Raw genomic sequence first — 13221 nt, 5'->3', positions numbered from 1 at the left:
TATTTGTCTTATTTCTCTCTAGCCATTCTTTCCTTTTCCATTTGACTGACAACTAAATGGGCGCCATACTGTTTTGTTCTTTTACCTCTTTGACTTTGCAAAAATAATAATTATTTAACAGTCATGTCTGATCCTGTTCTTCCTCTGATAAGAACTAAAAGTATTCTGGAGTCATTTGGAAGTCCATTCACTGAATATTAAGAAAAATGGTGTTTGTAATAGTACCTAGAAAATAACTGGTTCATAATTTTTACACAAATCAAATTTTATTTACAGATGAAAGGATAGGTTTATCTTGAAGTAAGAAAGTTACAACACAGAGAATGAATTTTAAAAGAAGAATGATTCCCGAATGTATATCACTGAACTTTTCTTTTTGTTTTCTTTAGCTCCACCTTTTTAATTGCTTATAAGACATTTCCAGTTGAACTTTACTATGTTGAAAACCAAAAATTAACATTTTTTTTGTATTTCTCCAAATTCACTTTAGAGATAACTTTCCCTTTTCAATGCATTTCAATTCTCCTACATTCCTATGTTTCTATTTCCATAGCTTCCATTCCTAAGTAATAACCACAGGCATTACTGATACTAATCTATCCATAACACCATAGTGAAAATTCCAGATCTGCCACTTGATGGCCACATGACTTTGGAAAAATTGCAATCTCTTGAGACATTAGTTCCTGTAAAGTGAGGATGGTAGTAAGAATAAGAACATAAAGATAATATATGTGTGTATACACACACACACACACATATACACAATTGGTGTGTGATAAATGGCAGCTATTATTACTCTGAAATCAGTGTTTAAATCTGTGCTCCAGTCTATGTTCTAGGCATTATATTTCTAACTACTTTTCACTCATGTGCAGTTCTCCAGCATTTTACAGTATCTCACTTCCCCGTGCTTTACCTTTTACATAAACATTCTTTTAAACTAGTCTCTGAGACCCAATAGTTTTTGTTTTTTCCATATAGCTTTCTGCTTCGTAAGAAGCTACTTAAGCCCGACACCCACAGGGTTAAAACTGGTTGCTGAAGCCACCCCCTCTTCCCCTCCCAGTCCCCCTTTTCACAGTAGCCTGGCAGCTGTCCCAACTGCCTACCAAAGCCAAATGCTTGAAGAGAGAGAGAGGAGCCAGCCATGAATCCTTTCCAGAAAAATGATTCCAAGGAAACTCTTTTTTTACCTGTCTCCACTGAAGAGGTACCGCCTCGACCCCCCAGCTTTCCAGAGAAGCCATCTCCGGTGAGTCCTGGGATTCATCTCTGCCTCTGACAGGAACAGACGTACTCTGTTGGTTCTCCTCCTTGGCCCCTGGAGCTTCAGGCTGAGCTGTATTAGAGTATTAAAAACTCTTCTCTCTTGGAGTTAGAATGAACCTATAAACCAGATCTAAACAGGAGTTTCTGAAGGAGAGGAAGCAGCAGAAGGCGGTGGTCAGAGTTCTTCAGTGGATATCCCGGACTTGGCTCTATTTCATTGTATATTCTGAATTTCTCTGGGGTGGAAAAAAAAGCACTTTGCATGTCCAGGGAAACTTGGCAAGTACTCCTTTCTGGAGAACTGTGTGTGATTGTTCTTTATTTACCAAAAAACCTCCAAAACTTCAGCCTTTAGTTTCCCCTGTACACAGAGTCTATGCTGCACACCAAGAGAAGTTTTAGAATAGATCTAGTCTCTGTTATTGTGTTTCAGTTTACAGTGGGCGAAAGGACAGAGAAACAGGGAAGTAATAACGTTTTACTTTATATATTAATACTTGTTAAAACATTTCCCATTTATTTTTTAATCCTCATATCAAAATCCTGTTAAGTAGAGAGGGTATAGTAATACTAGCCAGTATTTACTTAATTCTTACTTACAAGCAAAGAAGTAGCAGTATTCTAGAGGTGGGTAGTTTCTTTGGAATAACAAAACTGAAGTATAAAGCCAGGTTTAGTGACATGGCCTGGAGCAGTACGTTAACACAGTCAGTGACAGTGTTACATAGCTAATAGAAGCCGTGTTAACCAAACTTCAGGCTGTATAATTCTCAAGCTGTGAACCGGGAAAGTAAGAAGACTATTCACTGTGTCTTTTAAGAAAGTTTTTTTTATCATACATTAATGCATATTAATACTTTGGAGGGTTGTTTATGTATATCCATATATATCTATGTGGATAAAAAAAATGAACACATTAATTTATCAATCATTTATTTAGTTGTATATCTTCTGGTCCCAAATAATTTGAGGCTACTTACAAAAATGCATGTATATCTTATGAATAAGGAAAGGTAATAAAAAATCTCATGATTTGATTGAACCAAGGCCACGTATCTCCATCCCTTTCTCATGTTGGGCTATCGTAATGAGAGGGATTTGAAGTAAAACGTGATATTCCTTTTATTCTGACTGATATAGTGCATGCAATAGCATAGTCCTTTTAATGCCCAAAAGGATTAGCATGAAAATATTATAGAATCTGTTTCATAGAACAAATGGACATTTAATTTGAAAAGGCTTAAGAAATCTCTGCCAAAGTTTACGGTGATCAATCATCTTAATCTTTAACAATTTGTATTGGGCTCTGTTCCTGGAAGGAAGCCTTCATATTGCTAGGATTCCTCCCATCACAGTGAATGGGGCAAGTGGGGACAGAAAGGTTAATCCACACCGTAGAGCTAAGCAGGGTACTGACATCTGAGTGTAACTACCTGGACATCAAGTGTTCCAGAGGCCAACTCTTTGTTATGTTCCTAGAAATAAGGATCATTATTCTCTTCCCCAGTGCCCCAGGCTTTCCATTTAGTACCTGTGGGAAGATGAACAGGTCCTAGTGTCTATATCAAGAAGTGCCTGAGCAGCTCCATATTAAATGTTTGAGGGACAAAGGAATATTCAGAATAGCTTGTTTGACTGCTAAATCAGCAATGCAAGCACTTTTAGTAGGATACTGGCTATTTCATGAAGAGTAGGGACCATTGCTTCTTCACATGACCTATCATGGTGACTTAATGGTTTTTTCTGTTGCAAAACAGTATAATGATCTAAATAGGGAAATATTGTTCATGCTTGAACCAGTGTCTTTTTGTTTCCTAGAAAATCTGTGGCTCCAACTATCCACTGAGTATTGTCTTCATTGTGGTGAATGAATTCTGTGAGCGCTTTTCCTATTATGGCATGAAAGGTAATTTTGTGTCTCCCAATCCTACTTTTCTCCACTCACTCTCACCCCATGTTTGTAACAATCTGTCTTATATGCACTTATTTCTCTTATCTACTCTTTACCTTCATCCAGCTGGTCCTTGCCTTTGGCGAAGACTTCCAAAAAATGCCTGGTGGGATTTCACCTTCTAACTCATACAGGCCAAGAACAAAAAAGAGTAGTGGAAACCAGAATACAGCCTATGAGAATATAAGTGGAAAAACTCATCATCAGCATTCCATTGTTAATTTTTGTTCCTTAGGCCTATGGATTATATTGTTGCTGGGAAGGAGAAGGAAGGATTATTAGATATTAGATAAAGATAACATCAGGCCATGTTATCTTTCAGGTTGGCCTAAATGATGCTATGTGCATGAAGACTGAAGGGAGGTGTATTGCAGTGGCTCAGTCCATAAAGCATCTGCCTGCAATGCGGGAGACCGTGGTGTAATCCCTGGGTTGGGAAGATACGTGGGAGAAGGAAATGGCAACCCATTCCAGTATTCCTGCCTGGAGAATTCCATGGACAGAGAAGCCTGATGGGCTTCAGTCCATGGGGTCACAAAGAGTTGGACGTGACTGAGTAACACACACACACACTAAGCAAAGCCCCTTTCACCCTCACAACTCCGAGGGACCCTGCTTCTGCTGCTCAGAAGTTACTACTGATAGGAGTGCTGAAGATCAAGATCACCTGCAAAGACCCTATCAAATGCTCTTTGCCCCCATAAATAATTTTAATATATCTACCTTGTTTTGTCTCTCATTTTTTTTTTGCTTTAGCTGTGCTGACCCTGTATTTCCTGTATTTCCTGCATTGGAGTGAAAACACTTCCACATCTGTGTACCACGCCTTCAGCAGCCTCTGTTACTTCACTCCCATCCTGGGAGCAGCCATTGCTGACTCATGGTTGGGAAAATTCAAGTAAGGATGATGGGAGGTTACATTTCCAAGAAGCTTCACAGATTAAACATGCAGAGATATCTCTTCTAGCCTCTTGCTTCCAAGCAAGAATATACTTGTGTCATCCATGATAAATAAGAATCTCTGTCAGACTGACAATATAGAAAGGTTTTATCTCTTCATTATCAGTTTTTCCAATATTTTTATTTTTTTTCTTGTATTTAATTTTAATCTTCTGTTCTGAAGTTTAAGACCAATTCTTGTTCTGATCTCAGGTGGTAAGATGGCTACCCACAAGAAAATGTATAATTAAATGTTGTTATTTTATATACTATCCATCTCTCCTCCAGATTGAGTCATTTCAACTCTTTTAGTATCTTCTTATAAAATCCCTATTTTCAGCTCTTTTACCATCTCTGATTCTCTTTTCTAATCTCCTTCTGTAGGTTCTTTCTTAAAACTATAATAAATATTTTCATGAGTTAGACTAATAGTCTATTCATTTCAATATCTTTTAAGTCCCTAAAAATAGCACCAAGAGATGTTTGGGGATAATGTTATAGTTGTCATCTATAATATCATTCTCATGGGACAGAGATGGATCTCAGGTATCCATCACTCAGGTATTTTCTGTGGAGTTGTCATCTACAGAATTGTCTAAATTAGCATGTCTCAAAGTGCATTCTGTTGAAAATTTGTTGTATAGGATCTAAAGAATGTTATGTAGGAACATAAAGCTCTCATAGTCAAATAAGTTTGGGAAAATGCTAGAATGAATAAAGCTAAAAAGGTATCTTTACTGCATGACTTCTTAGAGCCTTTAACATGCTGCTGCTGCTGCTGCTAAGTCGCTTCAGTTGTGTCTGACTCTGTGCGACTCCATAGATGGCAGCCCACCAGGCTCCCCCATCCCTGGGATTCTCCAGGCAAGAACACTGGAGTGGGTTGCCATTGCCTTCTCCGTTTAACATGCTAATTAATATTATAAAATCTCCAAGAGACGGTTATGCTGCTGCTGCTGCTAAGTCGCTTCAGTCGTGGCTGACTCTGTGTGACCCCATAGACGGCAGCCCATCAGGCTCCCCTGTCCCTGGGATTCTCCAGGCAAGAACACTGGAGTGGGTTGCCATTTCCTTCTCCAATGCATGAAAGTGAAAGTGAAGTCACTCAGTCGTTTCGGACTCTTAGCGATCCCATGGACTGCACCCTACCAGGCTCCTCTGTCCATGGGATTTGCCAGGCAAGAATATTGGAGTGGGGTGCCATTGCCTTCTCCAGAGAAGGTTATAATATGTAGCATTTCCCAAACTTGTTTGACTGTGGAATATTTTTTCAGGGTATCTTGTAGACCGAGTGTTCCAAGGAATCCTCTTTAGTAAACACTGGTTTCTATCTCACTTTGGGCTAGATATATCCATTATTCTAAAGTATTTATTCAGCACCTAATGTAGTGCTACAGCCACAACACAGTACTAAATAGTTTCTTGGGAGAGAGATGGCAGGTGCCTGAGGTCTATGTGTGCTCCTTATGTAGTAGTAGTCACCAAGTCCATCCAGACAGAAGGATGGCATTATATGCAGAAAAAAGCATAAGCCATGGTATGGTCTTCATTCAGTTACAGAATAAAAGATTCGTATTTATAGTATTTTAATTTATTTTTAAAATGACTGCCTTGTAAAAAGTATAGCTCTGGGATTTGGTAAACAATAGCTTCCTGACTATTTCAGAGGAAATTTGGCCATCTCTCCTTGTACCCTCAATCTCAATCCTTCATGAGGTAATTTTAATTATTTTGAATTTGTTTTTATTGATGTATAACTTAAATAAAGTATACAAATCTGAAAGGCTTAAATGTACAACTGGATGAATTTTTACATATGTATCACCATCACCTAGGTCACTCTCATTGGTATCTTTGTACCCTCAATATTGCCATCTCTTGCCTTCAAATTCTTCTTCAGAGGTAGTCTTGTCCTAGAAATAATGGCAAATATCTTATGGCTGTAAACAAAAAAATATTATTAACCTTTCTTTTTCTATCTTCTTTGTCTTATTGTCACTACCTGCAAAAATTTAAAAGAATCACTTAATATTTGTTGCCTTCCTTCCACACTCTTCATTATCACTCCTTCAGTTCAGTTCAGTCGCTTGGTCATGTCTGACTCTTTGCAACCCCATGAACCGCAGCACGCCAGGCTTCCTGGTCCATCACCAACTCCCAGAGTCCACCCAAACCCATGTCCGTTGAGTCGGTGATGCCATCCAACTATCTTATCCTCTGTCATCTCCTTCTCTTCCTGCCCTCAATCTTTCCCAACATCAGGATCTTTTCAAATGAGTTAGCTCTTTGCATCAGGTGGCTAAAGTACTGGAGTTTCATCTTCAACATCGGTCCTTCCAATGAACACCCAGGACTGATCTCCTTTAGGATGGACTGGTTGGATCTCCTTGCAGTCCAAGTGACTCTCAAGAGTCTTTTCCAACACCACAGTTCAAAAGCATCAATTCTTCAGCGTTCAGCTTTCTTTATAGTCTAACTCCCACATCCATACATGACCACTGGAAAAACTATAGCCTTGACTAGATGGACCTTTGTTGACAAAGTAATGTCTCTGCTTTTTAATATGCTGTCTAGGTTGGTCATAACTTTTCTTCCAAGGAGTAAGCGTCTTTTAATTTCATGCTGCAGTCACCATCTGTAGTGATTTTGGAGCCCCCCAAAATAAAGTCAGCCACTGTTTCCACTGTTTCTCCATCTATTTGCATGAAGTGATGGGACCAGATGCCATGATCTTCGTTTTCTGAATGTTGAGCTTTAAGCCAACTTTTTTACTCTCTTCTTTCACTTTTATCAAGAGGCTCTTTTTTTATTTTATTTTATTTTTAAACTTTACATAATTGTATTAGTTTTGCCAAATATCAAAATGAATCCATCACAGGTAAACATGTGCTCCCCATCCTGAACCCTCCTCCCTCCTCCCTCCCCATACCATCCCTCTGGGTCGTCCCAGTGCACTAGCCGCAAGCATCCAGTATCGTGCATTGAACCTGGACTGGCAGTTCTTCTTCACTTTCTGCCATAAGGGTGGTGACATCTTAGGGCAGAATAATACAGTGCAGTGCAATATAATCCAGTTAGATTCAATTTAATTTCATTGATTTTAATACAATTCATGTTTATTGAGCAGCTTATATTTGTCCAAAGAACTGTGAGGGATAAGCAGATAAGACATAATACCTGCTTCACATTGCTCATGGTCAACTAGCTTTAATACAGAACAGATTATGGTAAGTGCAATAATAGTATAAGTCATCTTTTTATCCTATTGAAATTCCTCTTTCTAAGATCACTGGTAATGATGCCATCAAACTGAGTGATCTTTTGTAAATTCTTATTCATGTTGAGCATTTTAGTCTGTTTATTGCTCCTATATTCTTGAAACTTCCTGGGCTTCTCTAACACTGTATTTTCTGGTTCTTTTACTTTTTTGGATTCTTCCAAATTTGGCTGTTTTTTTTTTTTTTTTTTTTTGCTTCTTGTTTACTTCACTCTTTCCTGAATGTAGGCATTTCCCCAGTGTATACCTTTTACCCTTTTCCCTTTCTCCAGATTTTCCCTTAGCAAGTTCTGTGTGTCAGTTTTAGCTATATGCTGATGTCTCCTCAAACTCTATAATCTTAACCTATCACTCAAGCCCCAAGTGTGCATTGTAACTGCACATTAGCATTTATCTCCTGGATATTCCACCTTATCCTCTCTCCTAGCTTCCCTATACTTCTGCATCCAATCAGCTTTTAAATTCTACCAATTCTGTTTCTATATTATGTCTCATATTCCTCCTACCTCAACACTGAGTCACAACTACTCTAGTTTTGGTTGTCTTTAGGCTCTGAACTGGACTATTATAATGGATATGTGTGACGTTTTCATTGTTTCCCATAATCGTTGTTCATAATTGAATCCTTGCACTACTGTCAAATTAATTTTCCTAGAAGAAATCTCCATTCACATTACTACCCTGCTAAACATTTCTACTTACACGTTGTCTACTAATCTCATCCAACTTACCTTTCTGCTCTTACTGTCATACTTACTCCCTTTCAAGAATGTCCAATAGATGAACCAAATACTAATATTTACCTAATAATAGCCAGGAACATCTCTTTTCCATGTCTGTTTGCATAGTTTCTACTTCATGAAATCTCTTTCTTCCCCAGCCTTCCACATCCAAACTCTTTAAGGCTCAGTTCACATGCCACCTATGCAATGGAATATCCTCTGCCCCTTACTTTTCACCACTAACCAGAATTAATCTAATATTCTCTGAACTCCGTATTTTTCACCCTCACATGACAAATTCTCTCTTATAATAACTATGTGTATATGAATCTAATATCTTCTTCCAAACACTTAGAAAACAGCCTCATTTATAGTTTTTTATCCACAGCACTTAAAACAGTGCCTGGTACATAGGAGGCCCACAAAAAACATTTCAGTTAGTAAATATATCACCCTCAGATGAACACAGGCAGAAGACTGTGGGCAGGGTAGGTGTGGGCAGGTGTGAAGATGACTTATTTTGTTGTGGGTATTGTGGTTGCTTTTAAAATAACAAAATTCTTTGAGGGATGAATAGGTATCTCTTTCAGAGGAAAGTGGGTTGGAGAAAACATGAATAACTTGTTCTTTAGGGATGTGTGGGGGTGTGGTGAGCTCACATGTCCAAAGACAATGATGACAAAAACATGAACAAACAAATATTTCAAACTCCTTTCCTTTTCTTCAGAAGTTAGCTTCAGGATGAAAAGTTTCCTGTAACATTAGAAACATTGCTCAGACCTTCAGACCACAATTTTCTGAATTTAGTACACAGCATATATTAAAGGTACTTCCTCTATATGAAGTCCCAGAATCCTAGCTTTGTTAAGAGAAAATGGGCACCCACGGTCCCTGACTTTTGTACAAGGAACTCACTGTGTCAGGAGAGAGGTGAAACTTCCTTCAGGGCTACATGTAGGAGAAAGTAGCCAATAGATACACAATGAAAAACAACTTTTTAAACATGGATACTGGCTTTTTACTGTTTCTATAAGTATCTACTGAGAAGGTTAACTACATGCTCAGATGCTATTTTTGATGCCAAGTTGCTTTTAAGAAAGAATAACATTTTTAGTCATAGTCCCTAGTGTTGGTTTATACCTGTGACCTGTGCCTGTCAGTCTGGTCTCCTGATCATGGCAATCACTAAAAGTCACTCTCTTAAGTGTGTTTTGCCAAATACTTTTGGATGTCTTTTCTACACTTCCTCTTTCTCTGAGTGGGTCTATAGCATATCCTTCCCCCTATCTTTTTTGTCTAGTCAGAGCTGACCCTCTTTATGTTAGGTCTCTTCCTTTGTCACAGTAGGTCTCTGCCTATTGCACATACTCCTTCTCAGTTCCTAAACTCTAATTTAAAATGTCTCTGGCTTTTTATATTCTTATGGAGAAATAAAATTTAAAACTTCTTTCTTTCCCCTTTCCTTTTTCCACATTAACTTGTTCATAAAACTGAAAGAATGCAGACTGTAAGAAAGAAGTTCTAGACCTAATTCTAATCCTAATTAGCATGGCACTTTAAAAATGTCCTTTGACTTCTGTGCATTTCACTTTCCTCATTTGCAAATGGAAGACTGAAGTCTGTCTGAAGCAGATCTCTGTCCTGTGGTTAGGACTGTAATATCCCCAATGACAACTGCATTTCAAATGCAGAATTTCCAAGTCTCTCTTGACTTCTCTCTTTTTCTGTTAAAGTTCTCTGCTGTTAGCTTCCTCACTTATATTCTTCATATTTTAGACTAATTCCTTGAATCTTTTACCTAGAAGGTAGGCTTGTTTTTCTTTTAAGGCAATTACACTTCTCTCACTTGTTTAGTCCAACAATCTGATATTGCCCTGATCTCCCAACACAGACTATCACTCCAGCTCAGACTCCTTTTGTTTTTTCTCTGTGATGATTTAGCATACATCATCTATTTTGTGTTCATAATAGCTGGCCTTTTCTCAGTTACTTTTTATTCCGTTTCTTTCTATTCATTCTTTTTGTTCCAATGAAGAAAACTTTTCTACAGAAGACACTACAAGGCCTTTTAGGAAAGCCTGTCCCTTCCTTTTTCTTATCTCCTATTTCCCATTATAAACCCTCTAAGATCCTTTCCCTGGTGAGCCAACCTAGGAATATTTGGCATTTAGAATGAGAAATCCACATCCTGAGGTTTCTGGCATCTCCAGCCTCTCTTTGCTATCTTCATTCCATTTTTTTGTATTCCACTTTAGCACATGGTACTTTAAAATTTGCAGAAGTAAGCTATATAATTTCTAAGGTTCCTTCTAGTACTAATATTCTACTTAAATGTAAAGAGAATTCTGGTGTCCCAATACACATAATACACATTGTATATTTGATTGCATGCCGTGTTTCAGTGTGTGTATCTCAACGCAGGTTCCTACTGGAATTCCTCACTCTTTCACTTACTAGTTGTCATTCAGATCTTTTTTTGAAAAACAATATAACGTTTGGGGGGAATGGATACACATATATGTATGGATGAGTCCCTTTCTTTGCTGTGCCCCCGAAACAATGTTAGTTGGCTATGCTCCAATAAAAAATATAAAATACTCCAATATAATATACTCCAATATAAAATAAAAAGTTAAAAAAGAAAGAAAGAACAACATAACAGTAAGTCCCTATCAACTGCATGAGCTATGTATCACTGAACAGTATGTTCAAAGGCCCTGGCTCCTTTCTTACCCTTGCGAAATAGTCCATGAGGAAACTGTGGTGGGGATTACAATAACCTAAGTATTCAAATTAAACCCTTTACCTCTTTATCCCAGTGACTGTGTTTAAAGAAAGTTCTTTGTTCCCTTATTTTCCTGTTTATGTGATTCTTTCTCATTCCTTGGGGAAAAACCTGAGGTCAAACATATCCTGTTCTTCTGGTTCTCCTTTCTTAAAACATTATCTCTCACTACAGATCAAATCTGTTCATGATATATCTGTACAAGATCAGGGATTCTCTGTGTGGGGTAGGTAGGAAAAAACAGAAAGCATGAGAAAAGAATGTCCCTAATGCTATAGGGTGAAGAGTTACTGTGCCTTTTTCTAGTCTGTTTGCTTCATTCGCCATTATTATTTATATTTGCATTTCTCATATAATTCTTTCCTCCTCCACCCCTTCCTCCTCCTGCTCCATTTATCCTGGCACTGAGAACAGTATGAACTCAGTCTGTATTGCTCAAATCTCTGAATTCTGTTTGTAGACTGACTGATTTAACTTTCTCAACAGGACAATCATCTATCTCTCCTTGGTGTATGTGCTTGGCCATGTGATTAAGTCCATGGGTGCCTTACCAATACTGGGGGGACAAATGTTACACACGTAAGTAAAATCATGTAAATCATGTAGATATCATGTAATCATAAACCTCCTCATTGGAAAAGAACCACTTTCCTCCATTGGACAGGTAAATGTTTCATGGATTCATTATAGATGTTTCTCTATCTTACTAGAGATGTCTCTTTATTTTACAACCTACTATTTTACTGGGCTTCCCTGGTGGCTCAGAGGTTAAAGCATCTGCCTGCAATGCGGGAGACCTGGGTTCAATCCCTGAGTCAGGAAGATCCCCTGGAGAAGGAAATGGCAACCCACTCCAGTATTCCTGCCTGGAGAATCCCATGGACGGAGGAGCCTGGTGGCCTACAGTCCACAGGGTTACAAACAGTTGGACATGACTGAGCGACTTCACTCACTATTTTATTTTTTATATTTATATATATATGTATTTTGCCTTTTGCGGTCATATTTGTTTTTAATTTATATTTATTTTAATTGGAGGCTAATTACTTTACAATATTGTATTGGTTCTGCCACACATCAACATGAATCCACCACGGGCGTACACGTGTTCCCCATTCTGAACCCCCCTCCCACCTCCCTTCCCATACCATCCTTCCAGGTCATCCCAGTGCTCCAGCCCCAAGGATCCTGTATCAAACCTGAACTGGTGATTCGTTTCTTATATGATATTATACATGTTTCCATGCCATTCCCCCAAATCATCCCACCCTCTCCCTCTCCCACAGAGTCCAAAAGACTCTTCTATACATCTGTGTCTCTTTTGCTGTCTCTCATATAGGGTTATCGTTACCATCTTTCTAAATTCCATATATATGCGTTAGTATACTGTATTGGTGTTTTTCCTTCTGGCTTACTTCACTCTGTATAATAGGCTCCAGTTTCATCCACCTCATTAGGCTGAGTAATATTCCATTGTGTATATGTACCACAGTGTTCTTATCCATTCATCTGCTGATGAACGTCTAGGTTGCTTCCATGTCCTGGCTATTATAAACAGTGCTGCGATGAACATTGGGATACACGTGTCTCTTTCAATTCTGGTTTCCTCAGTGTGTATGCCCAGCAGTGGGGTTGCTGGGTCACTATTTTATTATACCAAATTGGTTAAGAAAAAATATTTAACTAGTTGAACTCTTTCCTGATTTATCTGAGCTCATGTGTTTTTATTAAATATTTGGAGACTTGTAGAATGCTCAGTTAGCATCCTTTTCACAGAAGCTCTACATATGCTTGAAGACATGAAAATCTTCATGCCCTCCATATTCCTTCACCTGTTTACCCATCCACACATTGTACTTTAACAGAGTTTTTAAAAATGTCCATGATACTTCTTTATAGTATATTGTAGAATTAATATTCAAAGCTTGAATTATTTCCATTTATGTGTAGTTCCATATATTCCAGTTGCTGTGTCCCTCTTTGTTAAGTTATTGATGTTTATGATGCCAGAGAATCTTGATAGGCTCTGACGTTTGTTGGTTCAGTCAGAGAGGATTAGACTTGTTCATGAAGCAGGTTATATATATTTGTGTTTATAATGTGGCTAGACATGTATTCTCCATTGAGTTAAGAATTTTGTTTGAGATTTAATGGATATTAGCTTAAGCTCAACATTCAGAAAACAAAGATCATGGCATCCAGTCCCACCACTTCATGGGAAATAGAGGGGGAAACAGTGGAAACAGTGTCAGACTTTATTCTTCTGGGCTCCAAA

The 13221-nt window shown here is 38.2% G+C and overlaps 1 protein-coding gene across 6 annotated transcripts in view; it reads left to right on the top strand.

The window, feature by feature from the left end:
- The first annotated feature begins 1106 nt into the window (after window positions 1-1106).
- SLC15A2 (solute carrier family 15 member 2) overlaps window positions 1107-13221 on the top strand; it is a 44639-nt gene continuing 32524 nt past the window's right edge. For 4 of the 6 annotated variants that reach the window (XM_086403585.1, XM_086403596.1, XM_086403584.1 and 1 more), the window contains exons 1-4: window positions 1107-1255; window positions 3091-3178; window positions 3980-4121; window positions 11433-11525. Coding sequence is in view for 3 of the 6 variants with exons in the window: in XM_086403584.1 (XP_086259710.1) it covers window positions 1151-1255; window positions 3091-3178; window positions 3980-4121; window positions 11433-11525 (428 nt within the window). In the remaining 3 variants the exon portion in view is untranslated. Of the gene's footprint in view, window positions 1256-3090; window positions 3179-3979; window positions 4122-11432; window positions 11526-13221 lie in introns of those variants that run through there. The other 2 variants (XM_086403578.1, XM_086403603.1) reach the window with 2 other exon arrangements.

The sequence above is a fragment of the Bos grunniens genome, chromosome 1 (genome assembly GCF_055505025.1).
Source record: "Bos grunniens cultivar Pamir isolate PY7600 chromosome 1, Bosgru_T2T1.0, whole genome shotgun sequence".
Classification (NCBI taxonomy): Eukaryota; Metazoa; Chordata; class Mammalia; order Artiodactyla; family Bovidae; genus Bos; species Bos grunniens.
This window is presented reverse-complemented; position numbering and strand designations above follow the sequence as displayed.